Below are 27,733 nucleotides of genomic sequence, written 5' to 3'. Positions count from 1 at the left end.
AAAGAATTCAACTGTACCCGTAAAATACAAGAAAAGACGAGGTTTTCCTAGAAGAAGAAATTTTATACGCAGTTGTACAACCACATGGATTGACATAATTACAAAGAGCGCTTAGTGAAAGAGGCAAATGGAAATGCATTCATGCGGCACCGAAAAGAACGTAGTTTACACCAATATCATTGAGAAGCATATACATTTGAGCTGCATACAGGAAGCATACCCCAAAGAAATCTGTACGAATTTCTGGATAATAATAACCAGAAGTTCACTTGTCAGAGAGCATGATTTGCGAAAGATCAAGTCATTATGAAAAAAAGCAAGATAAAATAATACTACCAGGATGACTAAGAAAGAAGCAGCCCACAGCTGTGTGTAAAACCGACACATTTAATCCCGTTGGTCACGTCGAAGTTCGGTCCGCGCGCGGAATTCTGCCCTCCAAAGGTTCGACATCGACGCGGTAAACCCGTGTGTCGACAGGCAGACGATAGCTGAACGTGTTTCCTTTTGTATAAGGAAGTGAATTGAGGAAATAATTGATAGATTTGATCGACACCCACCGATTATCTGCTTTACGAATTATACAGAGATCAAGATGGGACACTTTTCCGAGTATCCAATTTCGGCGAGGTACATTCGGAAGAGTAGTGGCTAGGCCGAGACGGCGAACTGATGACTCTTTCACAAAATGACTGTAAGTCGATGAGCTAGAAAATTAAATGATTAGGTAAAATCAACTTATCATCTCAGGTAAGATAGCAGATCAACTGGCTGTTCTAGATGTGGGAATGCGATCATTCAAATCACTCCATAACTGCAGCATTGAAACCACTACCTTACTGATCAGTACGCTAAGTAACCGTTGTCACATTCATTTAACGAGTTGTACGTACATAGGTATCGCGCGTGGAACATTCTGAGGAAATTCAGAAGAAAAAATCATTTTATGACTCCATATATATCCTCTCATATATCGCTGTTCACTTTTGTGTTAAAAAGCATAATCCGCTTCGGATGCATCAACGCGCTCGACTTCAACTTCCAGAATCGTTTGAGGTTAATGAACGCTACTCACAGCAATGACTAGTGGGACATAGTCGATGTATCAACTTGTTTTCATCCCCTCAGACAAGTGTGGTGGCAATTTAACGGATGGGTGATCCCCGGAGGGGTGAAAGGCTTGGTTGGCCTAAGGCGATTTCGAACCATCTACCGTGCAGTCAATTCCGTTACATCAGCCCTGGTTTCGCACTGATTAAATTAATCAGCTGTAACCATTCTCTTGAACGGTATAGATTTCAGCTTTGAAAAATCTAGTGAAGAAAATGCGTGAAGTCAAAACAGCAGTAGGAAAAATATGAATATAACACTGAAAAATTGCCTACAATGGCAACATATAATAAATATAGCACGTGGTAAACTTCTGACCTGAACAACATATATGCGTTGTGTCTATCATTCCAAATCACCAACACTGTCGATCCTTCAACAATATCTTCAACAGCCACCATACGATCCATTGATCTTAGGCCTACAATTATTATCATTGATTTTAATCAAAAGTGACTAACAAGACCACTGCTGACACAATGAATTATTGCACTAATCTCGGTTTTATATTCGAAACACGCACCGTCCACTAGATCTACTTAAGATACTAATCATGAAAAATAGTTCCGCTACGAACAAAACACTCTGTAGGGTTCAACATATACAATAAGAAATATACAAAAACGGCATTATAGTAACGTCATATTCTCAATTTATAAATAATACCCAAAGTCAAATTCCACTGAAAAAATAAGCATATGCAAATGAGCATGAAAAATATATATATATATATATATATATATATATAGATTTCAAAAATGTTACTGTAGCACGATGCGATACAATGACCACTTAAATATGTCATTTTAAACAAAAAAAGAAACTGCACCTATTCTTGTTTGAACGTTGACCTCCTTTCGTTCGCTTTCGGAAATCGGCGCATCAGTAGGTATGAATCTGTAATGATAGAAATACACCGAGGAAAACAAAAGACTAACGGAAGAAAAAAAAAAACATACACAGACTCCTCTACGGCAATAGGGAGATTTTCGACGGCAAACACGCTTTCTCTCATGTCTCCATATTGGCTGAAGCAGATAAGCATCTATTTTAAAAGAAAAGAGGATCTTATCCATGAAATATTACCTCACAACACCTTCCTCAGTTGGAACAACAATCAGTGGATACGAGATGTCTGTTTGTGTTGCAGTAGATGAACCATAAATTGCCCCTGTAAGTGAAATCATCTGAGGACTTTCCTAATTGATGCATGGGTAGCACCTAGTTCTTACTGTATTCTCCTTGTTCTGCAGCTGCTGCATTATTTATTTCTTCTTCAACAGTTTTGCACACCGACTCCCCGTCTGGTAATGTTTTTGCTATGTATTCCTTTAGACGATCTCGTTCAACAGCGAGCCATTTCAAAGAAGAATTCTGAACATTGATATACTGCATTGTTATCACCATAGTGGATGCAAAGCAACTGGACACCAAGCAAGTAAAGTAACCAAAAATTTATATAATCAGTATTTTCAGTTTTCACAAAAGTTATTTCAACCTCGCGACTATTTTCTAGGATGTTCTTCTCCATTCAATTTGCAAGACTATTCTTTTAAATTTTACGCGACCACACAAGTTTTCAATTTACGAAATAAATTTCCTTAATTTTATACAAACCGATTATTCAAATTATGTGCTCCATCGTATGTATTCTGGAAGCTCATTTATGGGGAAGTGAATCCGCGCAGCCCAACATTTACACAAACCCATTTTTTTCTTCTGAACCAATAAAACTTGCAAATGATACTGATACGAAGTTACTGCATAGGAAATACTTTGATAACACATTCACTTTCAGCAAAGACATGAACCTCAAAAGTTAGAGATTAAAAACAACATTAGCAATCTAACACAAAGTGAAAGAATGAGGAAATTACTTTCTCAACTTCCATAATCCTTTTCTCGTACTCCAACTCTTTTCTTAGCCTTGAACATTCTTCTTCTTTCTTTTGTGTAATACCTTTCGTCAACAAATCCAGTTTGCTCTGAAATCAACACAATATGAGAATGTTTTAAAGAAACTGTACATCACAAAGGTACATACTTTGGACTCTTTTTCCAGTTCGTTACGAATCTCTGCAATAACATTTTTCCTGAAAGCATTGCTCTCTGGATCAGACTGCAGTCGGACAATTTCCGCATTCTTCTTCTCCAGCTCTTTTTGCAACTCACGCATTTGGGCATCTTTAGCCTAGAAGACAAAAACAATCGATTAATTAGAAATTACTAAATGGAATTCGAATTCAAAAAAGAGAACGAAAATCAGAGATGCAGTTTCCACAGTAATCATGTTTTGACTCTTCGAAAAAAAAACCAATGCAAAATTAATCCATTATTCTAGATCAAGAAGTAAAATAAACCTTCTAAGCAACGCTTAAAGCGAACTGAAAGTAACATCAAATGTCATAATGAAATTTGAGATCTCAGCAGAATTGGATTTTGTAATAAACGCAGAAAATGACGAAACACATAAAATCCAACAAAAAAGCCGGAAAGTACGCGTTTTGAAAACTCCCGGATCTAAGTTCCCAACGCATGCAGTGCCAATAGCTCCGCGAAGATCACGTGACATCGTAAATATAGATCGCAACTGGTCGATCGATTGCAAAATTGCACGGAAGCGAATCACTTGGAAACTTGTGATTTCCATTTTGTACACTTCGACTAAAAACTTCAATTTCAGGCAATTCTATTCTAAACAAAGATCCAACATATTTATGGTATCAGGTTAAATTCCGCTAACCATAGCGAGAACTGATTGACGCGAGTTGCAAAAAAAAAAACTACATTTTTGCCGATAAGATATTAATTTCTGTCAAACTTCAGCGATGCGCATAACTTGAGGTCTACTCCCAACTCATCCATTTGAATGAATATTTCGTTTTTGTGTTGGATTGTCCGTCTAACACAGCACCTGATAACATATTTTATGATATATTTCGAAAAATTGCGAAAAAAAGGAGGGTCAGGATGCAAAGTTTTGCCGTTTTTTTTTTTAAATCAGAATCCCTTCAAAAAGAACCTTCATCAAAGACTGGACAAAAAAGTGGTGCAATTGCCAAGAGTGCCGTCAATGCGTCAACAGAACGTTATAATATGACTCTGCAAACAAGCACTATATACACATTACCTCAATGATTTCCTCATATTCGGTGCTCAGACGATTTTTCTCCAATTCCATAGCGATTATACCTTCCTTATACGTTTCACTTCTCACATTCTTCACTTTTTCCTCAAGATGCACCACTTCTTCAACAAGTCTGCGGAGAAAGGAGTTTTTTTTAAGTTGTAACACAAAGAAGAACATATCAATATACCTTTCCTTTTCGCTTTGCTGCAATGCTAGATCATGAGCTATACTTTCTTTTACTTCTTGATGAAGAGCCTCTAATTTGTGGTACTCAACAACTTGATGTTGTAACTCGGATGCAAAACGCTGAAAGGACTACAGATTTAGATTACTATAGAGGTTTTTAGGGTGAACTTAAAAACTTAAAAAACTTAAAAATATTGCAAAGAAAAGTACTTGTTGCTCCTCACTGGCTTTAGCTAGCTCAGTGTCATAGTAATCCTTAACTTGCTTTAACCGCTCTGAAAGAGCTGATCCAGTTAACTCTCCTAGTTTGGTGAGGTTTTCCTTAAAGAAATCGTAGTTTTTTGATAACTCAGCGCGCAGATCGAGCATATCCTGGAAATATTGTAAATTAAGCACGATTCACTTAGCTTTAATACACAGCTACCTTTGACAATGAAAGAATCTGCACAACTGTGGGCTTGAGTGCTTCATAAAAAGTTTGCGATCGACTAGTCAAGTCATCGACGGGAAATTGCTGAAAGTTGGGCGGTTGCTGCACACTGATTGTAAATTTAAAAGAAAAAAAAAACTTGTACTCCTCGTAATTTCCTTTTCCATTCAACTTCAAACAATGTTCTTACATATTTTCTTACATATGTTAACCTTTAGACAGTAAAAGGGGAAATTGCTGAAAGTTGGGCGGTTGCTGCACACTGGTTGTAAATTTAAAAGAAAAAAAAAACTTGTACTCCTCGTAATTTCCTTTTCCATTCAACTTCAAACAATGTTCTTACATATTTTCTTACATATGTTAACCTCTAGACAGTAAAAGGGAAGTCAGTTTGATTTGTATGAAAGTATGACAGACAAAATGAGGCATCCAGTACAAAACGAGGCAACCACCACTCCCTCACTGAATTGGCCCAGTTTGAACGTACAGGTAAACAAAATACTCTAGTTTCATCAGCAACATTCTGTCAACTCTGTTGTCTGGAAATGTTGAAGGATCAAATAAAACGAAAATTTTGTTAGCCTCGTTTCATTTGTAATTTCTAACAGCTAAAAGAAGTACGAAAATGAAGAGATGATAACGTCAGCGAGACACCGAAGTAACGAATTTCTTAACAACTCTAAATAGGCAGCCAGAAATTGCGATGGCTGAAACAAACTATCTGAATCGAAACAAAAAACTGGAATACAAACCCGCTCTTCAATTGGATCCGCGGTATGAAAATGGTCATCTGGAGTACTGAACTGACTAGACTTCTCCGACATCTTAACACGCAGTTAAGAAAAAACTCGGAAAAAAAAAACAATTATCATCTCAAAATAATACCTGCCGCGGTTGTGGAGTAGGAATCTGGATTGGTGCACTTTTAGCAATAGAAGTCGATGATGACTGGGTGGGTATCTCGTCCTCTTCACCCTATACAAATCCCAATCAATTTCGCATCAAAAACTGGTGGCACATATGAGAAAAAAAACAAAATGATATAACAAAAAAAGAGAAAACTACTCATTCGCTGAGGTTGAAAAAAAACAAAAATGGGACTACGTGGTTTACAGGCCCCACCCTACTCTGCCAAATCAATCGAAACTGTGACAGATTTTCTGAAGGTGGTGTTTCTCAAGACAGTAAAATAACAGGCGTGGAACCAAACATTACGAGAGTAAAAGATCTGATACTTATTTGCAACGACTTTTTTCATTTCAAGCTGTTCAGGGACCTGGATTTTGCACTGTTCTTTCACGTTAGAAAAACTAATCAACGAAATGGTATGAGGGCATCAAATAATAGTAACAATGAGAGAACAAAAACAAAATTCTCCTTAAAAAGTCAGGGAAAAAGAAAAGTTTTTTTATTAAGTGTCCGCCAAAAGTAAAGCTTCACACGGCACGTATGTGTACCAAAACAAGTCAAACTATTATTACCAGCTTCTCAGCTTCACTTTTAATACTATATCTATGGAATGATGTAGAACAGATAAAATCTAACAACTGCTTGTTTACATGGAAATAAATGAACATTTAATGAAACAAACACCTAGACTTACTAGCATAGACAACTGGTTTAGAGATGGAGCCGCTGGCATGTTCAAGCTAGAAGATGAGCCAACTCTTGAAAGAGGAGACTTTGTCATTAGCAACGTTGGCATAGTGGAAGGAGAACAATCCATTCCATCATCAGTACTTAAATAAAGAAAACCCGTGGTAAAATCAAAGGTAAACAACACTTGAAGGGGCCACAGAATAACTGCTTAATGAGAACCAGTGCTAAAGAAATGTACCTCAACCAGTTTGTACTAGGGAAATTTCGCGTCAATGTAGACAATGAAAATGCCGGGTCTGCAGTAAAAAAGCTTTCTTCTCGTCGCATGACCCCATGTTGCACAATCGGAGAGGGCATAGATGGATCTCTGGATTGAGAGAAATGGTGAAGGAAAGCACTGATGCAGACGGAAAAAGGAAACAAACCTAACGCTGAGGCGGAAAAACACTTGAGGTGCTGTAACTTTCAGATACTGTTTCAAGTCCTCAACACTCTAAATACAGTTACAGAATTGTAATCGTTCAAAGAAACACTATGAAATTTTTGAAAGGACGTACATTCCGTAATTCTTTAAGATGGTCAATATCAATCGGTCCCAGAGATTCATCGAACTTCGGCAGCGACTTCACATAAAACGTCGGCAGTGAATCAAACATACCTATACGAGTACTGTTCAGAGATGAATAATAAGTTAGTCAGTGGTTAATCAGAACTGCTTACCATGAAAGAGCACACGGAGGAAATGTTTCTCCATTTTTGCAGAAAATTGAGCGCGAATTTGTGATTCTTCGTCAGAAAGAGCAACACACTTATCCACATGCAAAGAATGCCATGAAACGAATTCCTTGTGAAAAGTACGACGACGAACCACTTCACTAACAGCAGTGGCATACATCATCGGAGCTTCCTCAAAACGAATGACATCAAAGCCCATCAAAGCATCACATTTTATATAAAACTAACCTTAATCTGTCTAACTAAGTCAAGACGTTGTTTTAAGCCTGTGAACTTCTCCTCAAACACAAGCACTTCATTGTGCGCATGGAGGAGACGATCGTAAACCTATAATTGTCATGTTTAATTCCTTGTCAAATCTCTGTCTCGGCAAACATTTGCCAAAGATCATTTGAAGGACTCTCTCTAGAAAGAAAAGTTTGCATAAATAGACTAGAACACACTTCTCATGTTAATGACGTAAGTGACGAAAACCGATTGAATGGTAGATAAGAAAATAAAGCTGATAAAACAAAAAAGAACTGCATTCTTCACAGTATAGCTAATAATAATGGAAGATAAGCATAAAAGAGGTTAGCGCAGGTTTTCCACGCCAAAATCATAAGTTGTATTTAAATTCAAACCAAACGAAACATGAAATACCCGAACAATCCACGAATTTAGGCGCATCCTCAGAATTCCTAGCACTTCCACTTTGGATTTGAAGAAATGATTGCATATGACACGAAGTTCTTTGAGTTCCGCATAAATCTGACTCATCAAATAGCGGTGTTCAGATAACAATTCCTGAAATCAAGTTGAAAACGATATAGGAACCAAAATAGTCATAAAATCTGAAATGATGATATCTAATACACTCTGAAAATAAAGATGGAACATACTTCAAGTGAAGACTGATCAATCCGACTTGGAGTTTCCACTATTTTCAACGTCAACGTATTAATAGCTCTATCTCGTTCTGAAAGGGATTACATTAAATTTGTAATAAAACGATGTTTCCGATATCGGGATACGAGCAAGTAGCACCTTCAGCTTGTCGCAGGTGGTGATCCAAGTAACTCATTCTCTTATTTATTCCTTTGATCTCACGACAATTCACATCTTTGGACAATTCCACCACTTTTTCGATGTTTTGCACAGTTGACATTGCATCTGACTGGCCAAACTGCAATTTGGTTTTTTTTCTAAATAAACTGGAAAATACTGGAAACTTGATGAAAGGTATGAAATATCTACTTACGCTGTTTATCTGTTCCTTTACTTGCTCAACGAGATCCTGCAGTGAGTGTTGAGGGTCCGAGGCCGAAATCCATGCATATAGCGAGAGATCGGAATGGAGTGACCGGTCTGATTGCCCACGAGAATAAGCCAGCAGCGCACCAGGAAGACGGATCTACACATATTTGGATACTTCACTAATTTTTCAAAAAAGAAAAAAAAACACAAACAAAAACAAAAAGAGGAAACAGAGGCATGATAAGGCGAGTTAAAAGGATGACAAAACTCACTTGTTTGAGCTGTTCTATTACTCCATCGAAACCTTGTAAAAGTTCGGTAGCCTTCTCTCTTTGTTGACGTACCTGAAAAAAAAGAATAATTCATTCATTCCTTAATTTTGACTCAGGCACGTAAGGAAATAAATTTCGTTTAAGTGGAAAGTTTGTATTTGAAGAGTTTAATACTGCAAACAAGTCCACCATATACATACATGAACACGATACTACCCTTAAAACTGAGAGTTATTTATTAAGGAAGCAAAGTTGTTTTGTCTTATATATCATGTCGTTTGTTTTGTCACTAGGAGTGAAAGTCTGGCAGTAATTTGTTAATTTTGTGGTAAAGCTGTACTGGAATAACGTATACTTTCTAAGTAAATCTGTACGAACCCTGATATCGTCTCCACTTCTATTCCCACAGTTTCTGTCACTGTCAACTTCAAAGGCAATATGTATTGAAATGAATTTGTTCGATGTAGTTAATGTGTTCGTGTAGATAAACACATTACAAAAACTGTGAGCTATAAACGTTCGTAATGTTTACCAATGTACCACTGTCTAGGTCTCATAGCGCAGACGCCTACGGTAGACTCGCCGAAAGCAAATGTGTCGAGTGAACGCGGCGCGGAAATAGCGATTTTTTGAACGGATTGTGGATATCAGTGCTCAATACATATACACATAGAATAATATCAAAAAGATGGAGTTCTCTGGCGAGGGCTCAACAACACTACTAAAACAAATAAGTGAACAAATAAAGCGAAGAAAAAAAAGTTATAGCTACCCCAACCTTCTCAACTTGATGTTGAAATCTAGCAGCTCTTTTCTTAAGCCGAACAACTGAGTCATCCATATTATTAACAAGAGCCATCCAACCCTGAGACGGAATTTTCAACAACGAAACGTATAAAAACAGCTCAGAAGATGACACCTGATGGATGAGACGATGCTCATCGGCAAAACGTGCACAAGCATGGATAGCATTTTGAGATGCAGTTCGACACTCACGAGCTCGTAATGGGATATTTAGATAGACGCGATGCAAATCCGGATCTTGCTCGGAACGAGATGCCTTCAAAGATGAATTAGAAGTTTAAAATCACATTTAGTAATGAATAAAAATCTGCACGTATACACACATTCTCAATGGAAACATCAATTATACTAGTGATTTCATTGATTTCTTGGTCCCAATGTCGACTGTCCTCTTTCTCATGACGGCTGCTTCGTTGAAAAAGATAAACAGGAGCATCAGGATTATCTAAACATTAAGAATTCCTTCTGCACATATCAGATCTTGTCACAGTTACTGATGATAAACAAAAATGGATAAGAGAGAGCAATGAAACAGTAATGAAAAAACATGTTACTAACAGAAGTACAAATTCCTTACTCTCAGAAGGATTTAATTGTACAAGATGTTCGCTATCTAGAATCTCACCGCATGCCTTCAATAGAACCTGAAAAAATAGCACTGATAGAAAGAAATACTAATGAAACAACAAAAAGAAGAAACAGATAAACTGTTTGAAGTACTGTAAGGTTAGTTAAAAGTTTACTTGTATGTTGATGCAACAATTCAGCTGAACTCAAACTTAAATCCACTCGGCATATGCGCTAGTTTAGCCTACGTTAGCACAACAACATTGTGCTTCATTATCTTCTATCAGAAATCCTCAAACTGTCAACCCAGAAGGTCCACCAGAAGTCGACACAAAGTCAACATTCATAGAGTGGAACAGCTAATTTTAAATGAGAATTTTAGGGTAAGAAAAAACAACCAGTTAAAGAAACGCATCTAACGTTTTCCGAATCAAACATTCATGTTTTGATATCTAAAACATCAAATCATTGTGAAGCTCCCGAAATACGTCGTCATAAATCGCTATCAAATAGATAATCCGGAATAATTGGAAGAGTTCTAGTAAGGTTGAACCCGAAATCGAAACCCTACGGAAAACTAGAACTCTCTAATTTATGCTAGAAATAGATATCTTCGATAAGAAGATGAACAGTACAAAAATTTAATGAAATTTGCGGAAAAAAGTCGATTAATGTTGAGACAAGTTTAAAATTCAAAAACCATTAAAGGGCTACAATATCCTGAGCAGCTAATATGGAATTCCACTTAAGAATCAGCAGAAATTAAACGAAAATAAACGTTGGGAACACATTATCTAATTACACCGAGAAACTCTCAATCCATAACACTTACCTGATCGTCAACGCGTATTCCCGTCAAATGCGCTATATTTTCTTGAAGTTGGCGTACTTTCCACTGCGGCTGAAATATTTTGCATGTAAGATTTAGGATTTAAAGAAGGCAATAACATGAAGACATCCACCATATTGATTGACGCATATAAGAGAAAACCAACCGAAACTTCAATATGGAAACGTTGTCCACGAGCAACGTTGAAAATATAATAGAACTCCATCGATTAACATACAAAACCTACCCATATAAATACATCTGAAAGACTGATGTTATGGTATGATCAAAACAACGAAAGAAGACGGACAAAGCATAAAACCGAATGAGAACGGAATCACGTATTCTCAAAAATGGAATTTAAAATGACAAATGAGTAAAGGAATGACTTCGAATTCGAAATGTGAGAATATTTTTAACAGAAATGAGCTATGAAACAGCTGATAACATTTGTGAACAAATATCGGCGGCGGATAGCCGTTTCGGGACCCAGATGTGGACTCTGCTGTAAGCCATATTCTATTGGAAGCGATTTTAAACTTCCATGGTTTTGTATTGAAGAAAAATATCTGGATAATCTGATTCTACGTGTAGGACAAAAAGTTAAGGAAATGTTGGTCTGAACTATGGTACAGGTTAAGGCTTACGATAATCTAGTATTATCGCGAAGTTTGAGCTGTCAACTGAGAGGAGGAGGATCTTTGAGTGAATTCATAATGAGGACGAGATAATTGGAATGAAAACAGTAGTCTATGAGGAAGTTACGATTTGAACGGAATAATCAAACCAATTTAATCAGGAACTAAACTCATACGAATCACAGCCATACTATGGGACATCTGGAGGAATCGAAGATTTATTCCATCTAGGACAAGTGTAACGACATCCATAACGTAAAAGTACGAGGCAGGGAGGATTGTAGTACGTTCGGATGTGATAAAAGACTTTAAATATATACAATGAACATAATCATTACATAACACATAAATCTATCGTATCGTAGTTCTTAAATCTTTCACTGACTTAGGACAACAACAACAGGAATAAAAACACAATTGATATCGTCTTTCTAATGGACTGATAGGAAACGCTTCGACGTCCATCTGTTTTCTTCACTCTGAAGTGTAAATATATTAAGAAAAAGTGGATCCACCTATGCTTATCAACTGGAAGGTCAAACTATTTGCTGACTGTCTGCTATTTCATTGTGAAAATGACGGCTGGATTTAGTGGAACTGCATTTTCATGAAAACATTTTCGTCCATCAAAGGACAATCATTCGTATTGATAGAATAGTCATTTGTAAATATAAAGTGTTTTCAATTATGAGCCATAGAAAAAGGATGTGTTTTTAGCTTTTTCCTGGATCCCGTCGCGAACACATTGATGCTCTGTTGGTGAAACAACGTGTAGATCACACAAGTTTTAACCACAAAATCTCTTAATACATAGTATCCGGAAGGTCCAAAATATCTGTCTTATTAGAGAATTGAGTTACTAGGGGATATCTCCTTTGCAAGAAGTTCTCCTTGAAGACATATATAAATACCACGACTAATGTGACTTCCAGAGAACATTCGAAAAAAGAGAAAAGAAGAGAATAAAGAGGGAAATGTCATCATGACTTCGGTGCTAATGTGCAATTCGCCTATGCCTCCGAATTCCATTGCGACGAAGCGCGGTTGTTTCCATTTCCTGACAATTCGTAATCATTCCGAAATATATGCAGAGGGACTCCTGGAAGACGTGGTCTAATTTGATGGAAGCTACCGGATAGCTATTATTCATTATGAAATACGTTGTGGATTTGTGAGTTCACTTCTAAGAACAATCAAAATCTGCTTGAGAAATTAAGGTTTTTTTTAAACAAACCTTATAGTGAAAGAAACAGCAATTGCCGTCAATCCCCTTCTTTATGCTGAGTATCCAGAAGAAAAACTCGTTTGTTGAGGGGATCCCAGAACGATAGCAAGTAAATTACAGGAAACAACAACATGTTTCTTGTAGCGCATATGCTTGAGTAAAGTCTTTTTTAATGTAAACACTCGTTGAGTTCACAGTTCTACCTAAGAAATCCGACGTAATTATCACAGCAACTTCTGCAGCATTCTAATTTTTTATGCACTCACATATGGGTTGTCTCTTCAAAGTCGAAAGGAAAAGCGGAGAAATTTTCTAGAAATGCTGTCATGACATGTATATGAAATGCTTTGCTCTCCATTGACATCCCAAACCTAGCATGTTGGGGAAACGAGAGCTGTGTGTGCATCTGTCCTTATCATGTCTATAGTTCCGCTCGCCGCTGCATCATCATCAACGTGACGCAGACGCGCGCTGATCAATATGATTAATTCGGGGCGGGTATTTTCAAATAACAGAGAAAAAGCACAAACGAAGGTGACGAAACGATAACTCGAGAAATAGAACCGCTGTGCTTCCTTTTCTACACAGTTCCCGCCTGGAGCAACCATCTACGGGCACTTACAGTGAGTCAGTCTCTACTGCGTGGAGCGACTAAAGTAGAATCTCTAATAAGGCGAAGTATTAGATCCTTAAGTTATGATTTGTTTTAGGCGAAAAACGAATAACTATATTAGGTAATAGAGCTAAAATGAAAGGTTTCTCCTTGTCAGTTGACGCGAATAGTAATGAACCTATAGTCATGTACTCAAACCTTTACACCGTTGCCAACGTCAGATCAATGCAATATGTCTTCAAAGAAAATTTCATACACCTTGACACTTTGTGAATTTTATATGTTTATTTAATTATTTGAAAACACGTGTAGTGTGAAGTAAGAACAAAGCTCACTGGAATTTCGCCTAAACTTTACACAACAATGTTGCATGGAACCTTTATTTTTCTCACGTTTCGTGTTTTTCACAATCTTCGGAGGAGTAAATACAGGTTGATTGGAACAATCCTACTTTTATTCCCTCACCTGCCACAAGATCCTGAGTCAGTGTTTCGATAATCGTTCAAGGTAGTGATAACTGAAGCCGTACGAAAATTGAAAATAGTCTTATGTAGTGTTCCACCGGATGTTCGGCACTTGGTAGCACGCACTTGTCATTGCTCAGTTTACCAACGGATGAGTATTGCTGTGTGTGGATCACCAGCGACGATATAGATTATTTGATCTACACACACAATATCAGGGAGTTATAGCTCATAGAGCGGTTCAAATGACAATGATTTTGCACCTTCTTCAGGTGAACAATGGGCTCCTCACTGAGCGGCAAAAGTGGAAATAACTCATTCGTTATCGAAAAGCATTCATTCATCTTACTCATTGAAAGGTTTCTTTTAGGAATCCAAAGCGCCTTCAACGTCTTCTTAATGACGCTTCCGTTTCGTGAGCCAGTATAACGCATTTCACATCATAATCGTTTCCGTTGTGGGCCTCATGTCTTTGCCTTCCAAGTGGTATTATCGAACCTTTGCGCCGTTTTCCTGCTTCACGTTCATTAATTCTAACTCCAAGATTCCTACCTGTTCCTCAATATATGTTGCATTCCACATCAAGCACTCAATCTCATATATTACCGCAATCTGTGCGCAGTCACATGTTTTCCTGTAAGGGCAAAAAAATATTTTTCACAAATGCACTATATATCGTATAATTTCTTCCTAACAATCTGGCTTTTCATGTTTGCCTTAGGAGTGTTTACCAGAATCATGACATCGTGTGATTGTATATGAGCAGTGCTGCATTGAACGACGGCACTGACACTGTCAGAAATAAAGGGAAGACAAAGAGAAAGTTTGTTTTTGAGTGGAACATTGCTATTTACAGTGCGGCTTCCTCGGTAACGCGAAAGTACCTTATAGTCATTAGCACATGCAATTTTCAAGGATAGCCTTCGTGATTCATGTTGTTCTTCGTTGCCACTGCATATTTCACTAGCGGTTTTGAACATATAGCGAATCACTGCGCGTTTGCTGCAGTCGGATGTGCCGATTTGGTGTACAATAAGATGTTCCAACTTTCTTTGCGATACCACGTTACTCTAATAATGCCATCTCAAGCATTTATTTGGGTGTTGTGGTAAGAAAGCCAGCCTTTTTCTGAGGTTTCTCCTCTGAGTCTTATGTAGTGCTATTGTTGGTTGAATATTCGTAAACACTCGTCCATTTTGGACTGTGTTGATGTTATAATGAAACAATCATTGATGTGCGTGCCATTCATTATTGGAGTACGCGACAGCAGAGGTTCTTCAATTCTGATCATGAAGCACATCGTCAATACTGGTGCTAATCGTTGATCCATTGCTAGCCCTCTCAATTGTGCGGGAAAATTTCCAGACCGCCTGAAAATGTTGCAATTCGGACTTTTTTTGACAAGTGTTATCATTCGAACTTTTCTAAGACCACATGTTTCCATGTGTATGTGTTGCTGCCATGTAAAACTATCATCTCAGATAGATCTTGTAGTGCCTCACTGTGATTTTTTCAAAGCGTTTGCCCTAGACAAGGAATTCTTCCTCTGGTATATGGCGATAGATCGTTTTACGTTGCAAGTGAAGATTTGTTATTTCACGGTCACGAGTCTGTGACATGACTACGATCATGCCCACCTCTCGCTTATAGAAAGGCGCATGTTTCCTCTTGTCATTTCGCAGATTTGCGTGGAACCCTGCCATTGCTTGTGCGTGACATTGTTGAGGGTGAATCGCCTATGCCAGTTATAAGCGGACAACACCCCAGACAGTAGAATTCTGAACTTTGTGTCTGTTTCGCGTCTTTTTTCCACTGCATGACACTTATTATTCATGGAATAGTTGAGGGGAGAATTGCTGCCATCGTGGGATTAACCCATTGACGACAATGCACGTCATCGTCAAAAGGTTAAATAATATTTGTGGTTAGTTTTCCAATCACCATTTTTGTAGTAGATGGAGCTAAAATGCAACGTACGCCATGTAGAATAGAAGTGCAAAAATTATCCTGGTTGTGACGAAGAGGATGCTATCAATTGCTGAAAGATTTTAGTTGATCGTCGAGATAGGACTCACAATAGATTGAATGATAGTACTCCCACTATACCTATGAAGATTGCAAGAATAAACACTAGTATAGATTTGCGGAAGCAACATCCAATAATTCCGATGACTGCCACAACTACGTGCGCAAGTTCCATGGCAGTGTCGAGGTCGAATTTCTTAATTATGAAGCCGTCTACGCATAGCTCTCCTATAGCTGAGATACGCATGAAAATGATCAGTGTACATAGACAACACCTTGCATTGCAGAAACAGATCTGAGGCGCTTCCTGACTCTCTGCTTTAGCTTCTAACCTCATGTCGTCACTACTGGAAAACTCCTCACCCTTATTCTGTTTGCACTTTTTAAAATGACAGTAAATCATTGTTCACCTGAAGAAGATCCAAAATCATTGCTATTTGAACCGCTCTATGAGCTATAACTACCTGATATTGTGTGTGTAGATCAAATCATCTATATCGTCGCTAGTGATCCACACACAGCAATACTTATTCGTTGGTAAACTGAGCTACGACAAGTGCGTGCTACCAACTGCCGCACATCCGGTGGAACACTACGTCAGACTATTTTTCCATACGTCTTCAGTTATCACTACCTTGAACGATTATCGAAACACTGACCTGGAATCTTGTGGCAGTTGACGGAATAAACGTAGGACTGTATTTACTCCTTTGAAGAGCCCGAAAAAAAACGAAACGTGACACAAATAAAGGTTCCGCTTAACAACCCCGTGGACGCACTATTAGAAAACATAGACAAAAGTATGCCGAGGTTTCAAGATATGAGAACGTTTGAACTACAAAACTAGATTTTTTTTTGTATATTCGTGTGATGGGTTGGGAGGCCATTGTTCTGCTACAGAATATGAGAAAATCACCGAGAAAATCGACATCTTTTTCCCATGCTCAGAACGCTACACTTTGAAAGGATAAAACATCTGGAGTTAATCAATCCGCTTCGGATGAGCCACCACGGTTGGTTTTAATTCAGAATCGTTTGAGGTTAACGAACGCGTGTCTGGCCTATACAGTTACTTAGCCGATGTATAGAGTCAGTGTTTTTACCCTCTCAGACAAGTATGGTACCAATTTATCGGCACCCCCGGAAGGATGAAGAGCTTGGTTGGCGGGGAGGTTTCGAACCAGACCTATCGTGCAGACACGTGTTGAACCTCTTATCGAAATAATCACTAAGTGTGAATATTTGACTTCGGTTGGACAGTACTTGAAAAGCGGCCGTTCCCGTTTAGTACTAAGATATCCCAACACTTGCAACCAAGCAGCAAGTCCCTCTTTATTCCTCATCCATGTCAACAACAGCATTAGCATCATCGAGCATTAACTCGATTTTGTAATCTCACCAGGCACATCAAAAGTTTCCATCTCAGAGCATTCGCGGATTGAGGCATCTGAATATGTGATAGTGGTGAAGAGTCCCTCTTTAGTCCTCATCCATGTCAACAACAGTTCGTAAATAACTCGTCGATAGTCTGGTATATGTATTCTGCAATAAACCAGTGACAATACGCCGAGAATTTTATGAATAACAACTTTTTATTGGTGATGAATCTATTCAAGAGGATGGGCGCGAAATTGGAATTTGCCAATGTTAATTTTGAAAAAATAAAGACTTTTTTCAAAACATAATTGCAAAAAGTGGAACGCGGAATGAAGGAATTGCTGCCACTACCATTCCGGTTCTATACCACAACGATTTCGCTGACTTTTTGATTTTTTTCTATGAACTTGTTTTAAGAGGGCGGGTGTGGCACAGTTGGTTAGAGGTCCGCTGTAGCCAGAAGGTGGATGGTTCGAAGCCGCCCTATTCCAAACCAAGCCGTTCATCCCTCGGGGGTCGATAAATTGGTACCAGACGTGTTTGGGAGGATAAAAACAGTGGCTTGATTAACGGCTGGCCCCCGCATTTCATTGTATTGGCCAACACGCGTTCCAAATCCTCAACGATTGCGAATTGCAGTAAAACGCGTTGGCGCACCCCAAGTGGATTGATACGCCAGTGACTTTGTATGACTTTAACTTGAGTTAAAGGCATCACCCCACGAATCTGGGATAGTACTGGTTTCAGGTGGGTTAACCTATACTTATAGTTTGTGGGGAAGAGGGTGATTCCGTCCATTTCTCCCTAATTGCCATTAAAAAAAACGGCCCGAAAGACGCGGCGCGTGCGCAAGGCTGGCGCGCTCCAATAGAACTCGTTGTGGAGAACAGCGCCCCGGACCGCTCGAAACCGCATTTTCTGGGCCGTTTTTTATGGCTATAGGAAGAAATGAGCGGGATCCCACCCGTTTCTACAATCTATGGTCCTGTATAGTCTTTGATTATCGGAAACCCATATCACGTCAGATTCGTGGGGTGATGCCTTTAACCTATTAAAAACATCACACTGTACATTATAACAATTCTGTGTAACTATAGGGACAATGAAGATAAATTCCCTGAAAATCATTATATCCTCTGAAGTCCTCCGATTTATTTTAGTAGCAAATGTCTATAGAACAGTCAAAACATTTTCCTTCCTCATTTTCTCAAAAATATTCTTTCAAAAAATTGTTTTAATATGAGAAAATGCAGTAATTTAGTAACAAGTGTGAAGAGAAAAAAGTGAGAGGGACCACGTAGAAGTTTCCACTCATCCCTCGAAAACATCAAAGAAGTTCGGTGTCTCTTCTTTTCCATCATCGTTCTATCCAATTTTTTCACATATAGGAGTTTTTTTTTTTTTTTTTTTTTGACAATGGACCCTCCACCTATTATCGTTCAGCAAAGTTTCCACTTTTCACATCAAATTGCTTGCGAAAACTTTTCATGATTCTTTTTTTTTCGTCAGGTAAACAACCCAATGGAAGGAGAAAACTCCACATCCATGCTATAAGCAAATTGTGTGAACATAATCGTTATTGTTAGGTTTCAAGGTCCACTCTATAACACACAATTTAGGTAGGAACCATAATTCCTTTGATTTCATGATCTACTTTCTGTTATACTCTCTTATCTTCTCATCTTACCCCGTTCTAATATAATATAATTATATTATATTATATTATATTATATTATACTAATAACCCGAATATATAATTTAAAAAACATATTTTTCATTAAAAAAAAATACGTAATTGCCATAGAAATAAGTCTCCACAAATTGTCTTTTTCCATAAGAAAAAAACTACTACATCTTCTTTTAATGTGTTTCTTTACGTCTTCTTGAATGTTGGTGGAAACTTGGCTTGAAGTGAGTCTGCCCGATTGAATGTCATGCATGCTTGCAGCTATCCTGAATTATCGCAGTCCGGATGATAAAAGCCCTGAATGTATGCGTTGGAGAGTAGTGTAATTCCAAACAATGTCCTGCTTCATACGCCTCAATAGCTCCAGAATATGCCGTAGTTTTCACCTACGCGAATGGTCCCAGCCAAAGATCAGGGTGGTCTCCCAAAAGTCGCCGACATTTCTGATTCAGCCACTTATGCTAAGTGGAAGTTCTTTAGAGGGAAAACCTTGCGAACTTTGAATTTCGAAAGATTTCAGCAAATTCTAAATGCATTGGCGAAACCACTATGTGCATCATCGTGTATTATCATGTATCCTTATCAAACATGTGTACTCACAAGGACTTTTCAAAATGTTACTCTTAGCCAAGAAACTAGAAAAAAATTTTGAATCATTATCTACAAGGCCAAATCGTAATACATACTGCAATATTTATTACACAGCAATTGACATTTTTCGAGAAAACTAATCCAATTAAACAATCAAATATTTTTCTATTGGTTCACCAAGAGCCGTATACACGTGCACCTCCACGAGATCTTACGCCTTCAAATCCGCGAAGAGGGACAGATTCGTCGCCAAAGTTGACGTCTCCGATCACTCCTGGAAATTATAAAGTTCCAAAGCGAAAAATTTCATATGAAACCTTGCTTTTTATCCATCTGTAATTGTCTTTTTTGAAAGTAACACAATTAATTTGACTTGTTGTTGTTGAAATAACAAAAAATAACAAAAAGCAAGTTGACTCTGATCCAATTAAATATGAACGTAACGGACGTAATATTTGAGATGAAATATCAACGAACAAAAATACCAAATAAGGAAAAAATGACATAGAGGAACAAAAATCGATAACGAAAAATTTACAACATAACAGAAGTATTCTATTACGTAGTTATACAAGTCTCTTTCCACCTTTTTTGACATCTTTAGTATTTATTCAGCAATAAAACATTTTAATAAACAATGCGGTTAACAAAAAGAGATCAGTTACATTCATCGATTAATCTGATAGATTCGTAAATCATTTCGTTCAGAATTTGGGCTACTGTGAATAAAAAATGTTTGTGACCCATGGAAGAAACATATGGGACAACCAAACATTTTATGTGTGCATCTCAAAGTCAAGTATCAATTTTGAAATATTTGAATTTCAACCGCGTATAAAATCTCCTGTGATTTTAAAACTAGCAAAACACTAACTATTGTAGTTCTAAAAAGTCCTCAACCTCATCCTCATCCTCTGCAGCGTTATGGTGGGTTTTTCTCATCGAGCATGTTCACATTTTCGCGATGTATATTCGAGAATTCTTTGACATTCTGCATTCGACACGGATTCCCTTAGTTCCAGTTTAATGGGCAAAAGCAGGTGAGATTCGCTAGATGTATTGAAAGAAATCCCTGATGAGAAAAGAAGTCAAAGAAATTCAATCATCAAAGAAAGGTGGAAGTTCCAAAATCCCTTGTGTAGTAAATTTCGTTATATGTAGTGCTGCTAATTCGCGAACATTTCCTCTTTTTCTCGGATTCAGAGCAATGGTTTGAAGAGTCACTGAATAAAATTACACATATTTTCTCTCAAAATCGTTTCCTTACACGCAGCCGGATACGATTATATGGATAAACATCCACAATATTCAACTTCACATACCGTAAAGCGGTCGTCCATGACCTCCTCGGAACGGTAGCACACCAGCAACAAGGCAAGAGATGAACACAAACACGAAAAAGAGTTTCATCGTTGCTGAAACTTTGATTTTTGTCGAATTCCGTTGAAACCATCCAGAAATGAGGTAAAATGCACCAACCCGTGTGATGAATATGTTGCAACTGCTTCAGGATTGTCCCGCCCACATCCTCGGAGTAGCTGAAGAGGGCGGGCGTACGAAGCATGATTTGCTAGGAGTTGTTTATCGTTACTGCGTTTTTTTTTTCAGATTAGGAATTAGGTGATGTGAAGTGACACCGAACGTTGTCAATGAAGCAACCGTCAATTAGACATTTATGTAGGAGCATAAGCTCTATTTGTGCAATGCTAACACTCGTTGATGCTCGTTTCCACTAATAAAAAAGATTCTTTATGGATATATGTTATGAAACCCCCAAAATATGCAGCTGCAAACAGCAAACGTGGATTTTGGTGAACGCGTCTAAGAATCTCTGTTTACATGGTCTAAGAATTTAAAAATATATCTTATTAAAAACTACACTGATACACAAAGAACCAAAAAAAAACAACAGCAAGGCATCTTGTACCCTAGCTCTTGTACCCGAGAACCTTGTAAACAACATTTGCTAATGTATCAAATATGTATCTTAAGTCCACTTTCCTCCTCCACTTCTTACGCCTCGCTCTCGCCTTCCCTCCTTATCCTCCTTCTCCTCCATCACCTCTCCCATTCCCTGTTTTGGAAAAATCTCGCAATATATGCACATATATCACTAACAGTGCTTGTAATTCACGAAAGGATCAGCAAAACTCAAAAACCTGACATTTCCTAGAGAAAAAAAAACGACTTACTTTCGTTTCATTCACACAGGATTAGCATGAGACTAATGATTTCCAAGAACGCACGTGTTTTACAAAAGAAACTTCAATAGAAATTGTATATGAATTGTGAATACAAAATAGCTAGGATTCAAACTCCGGAAGTAGTGGACTTTAAAGGCATCACCCCACGAATCTGAGGTGATACGGATTTCAATTGGAGTATTCGTACACGGGATCGTAGATTATGGAGAGGTGGGTGATTCCGTCCATTTCTTGCTAATTGGCGTAAAAAAACGGCACGGAAGATGCGGCGTGTGCACACGGCTGGCGCGCTCCAATCGAACTCGTTGTAGAAAATTGTGCGCCGAAACCCTCGAAACCGCATATTCCGGGCCGTTTTTTTACGGCATTTAATTAGGAAGAAATGGAAGGAATCACCCCCGTCTCCTTAATCTACGATCCCGCATACGAATACTCCACCTGAAATCCGTACCATCTCAGATTCGTGGGGTGATGCCTTTAAGCGAATAACTGAGGTGAGCACAATTCAATACTATAAATAGGATAAAATCTCCTGCAAGATTTCCATTTCATTCACAACACAAAAGAATAACAAGGATTATGTGTACAAGAAATATTGTTGGGATTCGTTTTCATTTTTCATTTAAGTAGATGATAATTTGAATATCGACACAATGTTAGATGGAAAGAATCACTGACTACGATCATTTTTGAACCGTCCGGAACTACTTCAGACGTTATTTGGACACATCAAAAAAGAATATGCTATCCATTCGACATATGAATTGAGTCCATGAACAGTTTTCGAAGAAATATAATTGAAATTAGTCAAAAATACTTCTCATACTTATCCTATGCACTAGTTTTACGGAAACAACATTTAGATTTAAATTTTACAATATATTAGTGTAATGTTCGTGTTCTAGATCTGAAATTATCAAAGAAGTCTCATTCAACCTCAATATCAGATCTTCCCCCTCCCAACTATCTTAAAGGCAGCATACCACGAATCTGAGGTGGTGCAGATTTCAGATGGAGTATTCGTATACGGGATGGGAGACTACGGAGAAGGAGGTGATTCCGTCCATTTCTTGCTAATTGCCGTAAAAAACGGCCCGGAAGATGCGGCGCCGCACAAGACTGGCGCGCTCCAATCGAACCTCTTGTACAAAATGGTGCGCCAAAACGAATGAAGCCGTATCTTCCGGGCCGTTTTTTACGGCAATTAGGAAGAAATGGACGGAATCACCCCTCCCTCCGTAGTCTCCCATCCCGTATACGAATACTCCACCTGAAATCCGTACCACCTCAGATTCGTGGGGTGATGCCTTTAACACTCAAATATCATCTAGATTGGACAGATAAATCATAGATCAAGCACATGTATCCAGAAAAAAGGCACACCTCATACTTTAAAGATTCACTCGTATTCTGTGAGACTAACAAAGGATTAGTCAATCTATTTTTTATGACCTACCAAGACGTTTAGGCTAGCGACTTCAATAACCCATTCAAGTGATCTCTCAATTGATTATGTACTACTTCCGAACATATACTTTTCTTTCCATTCAGGACCACTAAGTAAGGTCAGACACCTCCCTCTATTTTCCCGCTATTTTCTTTTCAATTTCAACATAGCAAAACAAAAACTTCTCATTTACATTTGCCGGAAGATTTATATGTAGCCAAGATGTTATTCCCTCGGAATATGGATGTTTTCGACATCAAAATGCTTCCAGAAAAACAACTATAGAATAATATTTCTACCTGAAGGAAAGGTAAACTTTTTTGTGCGAGTAAGACGTATTGCTACGAGCATATGCTAACTGAGGGGAACCAGTAGAAATTTGATAGACAGAAGCACAGAACTAGTAAAATCAACGTAAAAATTCAAGTAACAGTAAATAAGCATACGTCAGCAACTTCTGGATCTTCTACTGAGAAATGAATTGCGCGGAGAAAAGAGAAAAAACATTGCAAATATCATCCTAACCAACTCCACCAACATTTCTCCATCTACCGTATTTCTGATGCAAATTCCTTGCCTCATCACTAATGCTTTTTCATCATAAATAAATGGTAACCAATTTGCAATAATAATGTGACAATGGTTTATTCATTTGGTTGGCATTATTATCGATCGACCTTAAAGTGCTAAAATGCAACTTTCACGAGTCCTTCAATGTTAGATTTCGCTACGTTCTCACCAGAAAACGTGGATTTCTAATGTAAATCGCCTGTGAAAGCGTTCATTGAAGTTTAGGTGTAGCGATACGGATTACAACCACAACCTTCTAGCAACGAAAAGTTATGGTTCATGATGAGTCCTGACTCAAAGATATTCCCAAACCACGTTATCACGTTATCGAAAGTTGGATTTCTTTTCAAATGCTCTGAAATTCCCTCAAATATGTAAATTCGTTATAATCTTGACCACATTAATGTCAACCATTTTGGAGAGCATAGACGGACTTTTGGAATTTCAACTCCTTCAGAACTTCAAAAGCACCTCACTCGAAAAAAAACCATATTTACATATCTTTATGCTCTTCTTCAAAAACTCAACCAATTTTTGACTAAAAAGAAGAATAAAGAGAATTACTACAACAAGATTCAAGGAATCAAAGTGATAAAATTGAAAAAGTAGAAAAATAGAGGAGTTGGAAGAATAAGAAGACCAAAGCGATTTTTAAAACAAGTCAGGGACAGGAACAAACTACAAGAGCGTCTACAACAGCTAACAATAATTTGGAAGATATTTTACAGAAGAAAATTCTACGTATTTCATACGCTACTTTTTTAGTGCCTTTCTACAGCACTAAAAGCATTTTAACATATCCGCCATGTAAGCGACGTTGCTACTTCCCATCTTCACGTGTTGAGCACGTACATGGAACGTTCAACGCGTGAGATTAGGGTGTATAAAGCCACGTTTAGACAGGATCTGTGTAGGCAATCTATTCGATAAGGTTTTTTTTGACTGGAAATGTCAAGCAGACTCACATTCTATCCTTTCTTCAATTACAAATCTGTGAAGTTCTAGATCATTCAAATAACTACCGTTCCTTGTGCAGTGAAGAAATAACCTGGAGCCTATGTTGCCCTAATGCTGATATCCATTCCATTTGTGGTGTTTGATTCAGATTTTACGTCTTTTGTCCGTCAGAAAAAAAAAATTTTCTACAAATTTCTAGAACTAACTGCAGTCTCATTTCCGCTGAAGAGAAATGAGCAGCTTCCCAACATAATATTGAGTGACAGGCTATAAGCTTTGCCGTGTGTACTTGAAGTTTGGCTGCCATAATACTGTTACGTAAAAAATAAAAAAGACAGTGCAGAAGAAATTATAGAAGATATTCATTACAAGAATAAATTAGATCACAGTAATGTCATTTATATAAACAATGGAACTACAAGCAGCGAAAACCCGCCGTGATTCGGAGTGATGAAAATCCAACGAATAAAAAGTGGCCTGGGAGCAACAGATAAACCCAAGCAAATCAAAAACAGGGGAGCATATGTTTTAAGAATGGCGAGGTGGAACAAAAGAACCAACTTCTTCAATAAAAACCATACAAGACCATAGTATCACAATAAATCTTATCTTATAAACTGAGATAAAAAAGTAAAAATCCTTCGAAAGATGAACTTTAAAACCTTTCCGCTTTACAAAAACATAACACCTAATGGATAATCAATATATTTAGTTCCTTTTCTTGGCCAACTCTTCATACTTGTTCTTGCTCTTGGAATAAGCGAGGTAGGATCCAAGAGTAGTGGGGGCGATTAGAATGAAGAACACAACCCAATAGATATATTTAGGAGCAAATTTACGTTCGTATTCTTTCAGACGATAGATGTATCCTACAAATGAGTGTTATTAAAGAAAGTAAAGTAAAAAAAAGCAAAAGATGATAAATCGAACACTAAAATTCACCTTCACCGGGAGCATTCGTGTATCCAACACGAATGTCGTTGCTGTCTTCGGATGTGTATGTGACTTGAGCGGAAGTGTAGTTAAACACTCCGAATTGACGTGGTCGAATCTAAAAAAAGAAATATTACAGAACTTCAGAAAAACTAAACAAATTGTAATATAACTGTACTCACAACAACAGAGTGGGTAGCATTCGCTCCAGGATTGATTCTCTCAAACCGAACATTAAGGAGACCCTTGATAATTTCAAATGACTGGGTTGGGAACGAGTGACGATCGTCGAGAGTAACCTTAAATGAACGAAATATTAATTAGACGAATATGAGACACTTTTTTTTGCAAATCATCACTAAAAAATTACCTTCAATGCAGCTTTGTCACCAGTATTGTACAATCCATATTCTAGCACAAGATCCATGTTCTCAACGGCATAGATGGATTGAGGGAATTTGCTTGCAACGATGAAGGCGTCCTAAAAAAAAGAGATGAATGTATATGTAGCTGAGCCACTCTAATATATACAGAAGAAAGAAAAAGGTAAGAAATAGCATAAAACGGTAGTACACAAAAACCGAGTCAAGAGAAAGGGACGTGAGGCGTTTCGTATTCAGTTATCGCGATCGTAATATCGCCTCTATAAATAGAAATTCCTTCCCAACTATCCTATCTTAGAAAGTTGGGTATTAATAAAAGAAAGAGAAAAGATTAAATCAAGAAAAAGGTTGACATTGTGTACGTACAAAATTCATTCTCAGAACAAAACTCGACATTCGCCTGAGAGAGATGAGCTGGTAGGGAAATGATCCTTAGTTCGAAAAGGAAACAGATGAATATTTTACTAAGAGCTGGCTTAACCAAAAACTGAATACAAAAGGAAGTGTATAAATAAAACGCAGGCTCGACCAAATGTGAACAAGTGCATGATAAGGGTTTGCAAAAAAATACTCCTTTTCCGGTTAATTTTTACTTATTGGGGAATTTCCGTTTTTTAAAGTACGTTACCATGATTGAAACAATATCAGAAGCGGAAATGGATCATCCAAAAGGAAATAAAACAGAATCTACCGATACCTAGCGAGGCCTGCACAGGAAATTGAGAAAAAATTGTCTGGAATTAAACAAGTGTTTCACTTCCTTTTTCATCGAATAAAAGTAGTATTCCCGCAGAAAAAAAAAACTTGAAAAACAAATAAGAGAGAATGGGACAAATTACATCGGCATGGTTTAAGAGAAGATAATTATTGTGACAAGTACAACCTCCAATCTTTGTAGACACGTCCCTATCTCCTAGATGAATTTCCTTCTTCAAATCTTAAGCCATAAATTAGCCATAAATTATTTTTTAATTATTTATTTAAAAAAATGGAAAAAAAAAAGTAAGTACTAAAGGTAGGGGCACGACTACAGAAATTTTGGAAGCATTACTGTGAAAATCGTCACGAATATAAGCACTTTCAGTGCCATCGCCTTTGAAAATCGTTGAAACTTCCTGCTTCAACCACGATGCTCACAACTTCTGCAATAACACTATTTGTATCTTCTTTGAGATACTAAAGGATTACTCGTAAATGAGGTCGATGAAGCAAACCGTAAGGATATTATGCAACTGATAAAAGCAATTATAAGACATCCAGGGAGAACCTAGCTCAAATTCGTAAACAGAAAAAGAAATGAATTTCACAGGAAAAAAAGACTTACCCGAGTTTGAGTTGACGCATCTTCAGCAATAACACTGACAGCAAAAAGCAGCAGCAATGCGTACATAATTTTTACCTGAAACATTTGATAGAAGGCAAACTACAAGCTACAGAGAGTGATTATAAAAAGAGAAGGAACGCGAGGAACGCAACAGTTACACAGCAAAACACTCCATCTATAGAAATGTAGAAGAAATGAAGCCGGAACCAGAAGAAAAAAGCAACAGACCACAACCACATTAGTCCGGTATCCCAGCAGAGAACAACGAGACAACAAAGACCACCCACACCGCGAAGAGATCGCAAAATATTGCTTGACCAGCAATGTTGCGAGCTTGCAGCTCGAATACGGTGGGAGTCTTCAAATGATGTCCCTGATTTTCATGAGGGCGCAGCGC

The 27,733-nt window shown here is 37.8% G+C and overlaps 3 protein-coding genes across 4 annotated transcripts; all 3 read right to left on the bottom strand.

Annotated features, from left to right (window-relative positions):
- Positions 1-400: 400 nt before the first annotated feature.
- RB195_021675 (uncharacterized protein) lies at positions 401-11,124 on the bottom strand (the record flags this gene model as incomplete). The annotated part of the gene is made up of 32 exons (XM_064208537.1): positions 401-491; positions 561-707; positions 1,429-1,531; positions 1,940-2,007; positions 2,070-2,138; positions 2,197-2,281; positions 2,343-2,484; positions 2,988-3,095; positions 3,155-3,301; positions 4,241-4,370; positions 4,428-4,546; positions 4,637-4,798; positions 4,851-4,940; positions 5,609-5,680; positions 5,742-5,831; positions 6,460-6,595; positions 6,694-6,822; positions 6,881-6,948; positions 7,013-7,113; positions 7,176-7,362; positions 7,419-7,517; positions 7,833-7,976; positions 8,072-8,148; positions 8,217-8,355; positions 8,431-8,583; positions 8,699-8,770; positions 9,477-9,563; positions 9,618-9,758; positions 9,826-9,947; positions 10,080-10,146; positions 10,902-10,970; positions 11,065-11,124. 32 exons carry the CDS (start codon positions 11,122-11,124, stop codon positions 401-403), a joined length of 3,474 nt encoding a protein of 1,157 aa, XP_064064418.1.
- Positions 11,125-14,997: 3,873 nt separating this feature from the next.
- On the bottom strand, positions 14,998-21,082 carry RB195_021674 (uncharacterized protein; the record flags this gene model as incomplete). Of its 2 annotated transcripts, none has more annotated exons than XM_064208536.1 (3): positions 14,998-15,208; positions 19,696-19,792; positions 20,998-21,082. In XM_064208536.1, 3 exons carry the CDS (start codon positions 21,080-21,082, stop codon positions 14,998-15,000), a joined length of 393 nt encoding a protein of 130 aa, XP_064064417.1. The 2 variants fall into 2 exon arrangements, with proteins under 2 accessions (XP_064064417.1, XP_013292419.2); XM_013436965.2 differs by lacking the exon at positions 14,998-15,208 and adding an exon at positions 20,841-20,933 and having other exon boundaries at positions 19,692-19,792.
- Positions 21,083-25,404: 4,322 nt separating this feature from the next.
- On the bottom strand, positions 25,405-27,402 carry RB195_021673 (uncharacterized protein; the record flags this gene model as incomplete). The annotated part of the gene is made up of 5 exons (XM_013436964.2): positions 25,405-25,565; positions 25,639-25,747; positions 25,812-25,928; positions 26,000-26,110; positions 27,337-27,402. The coding sequence occupies 5 exons, from the start codon at positions 27,400-27,402 to the stop codon at positions 25,405-25,407; spliced, it is 564 nt and encodes a 187-aa protein (XP_013292418.1).
- Between the last annotated feature and the right edge of the window lie 331 nt (positions 27,403-27,733).

The sequence above is a fragment of the Necator americanus genome, chromosome X (genome assembly GCF_031761385.1).
Source record: "Necator americanus strain Aroian chromosome X, whole genome shotgun sequence".
Lineage (NCBI taxonomy): Eukaryota > Metazoa > Nematoda > Chromadorea > Rhabditida > Ancylostomatidae > Necator > Necator americanus.
Note: the sequence above shows the minus strand (reverse complement) of the source record. Positions and strands in the feature narration are given on the sequence as shown.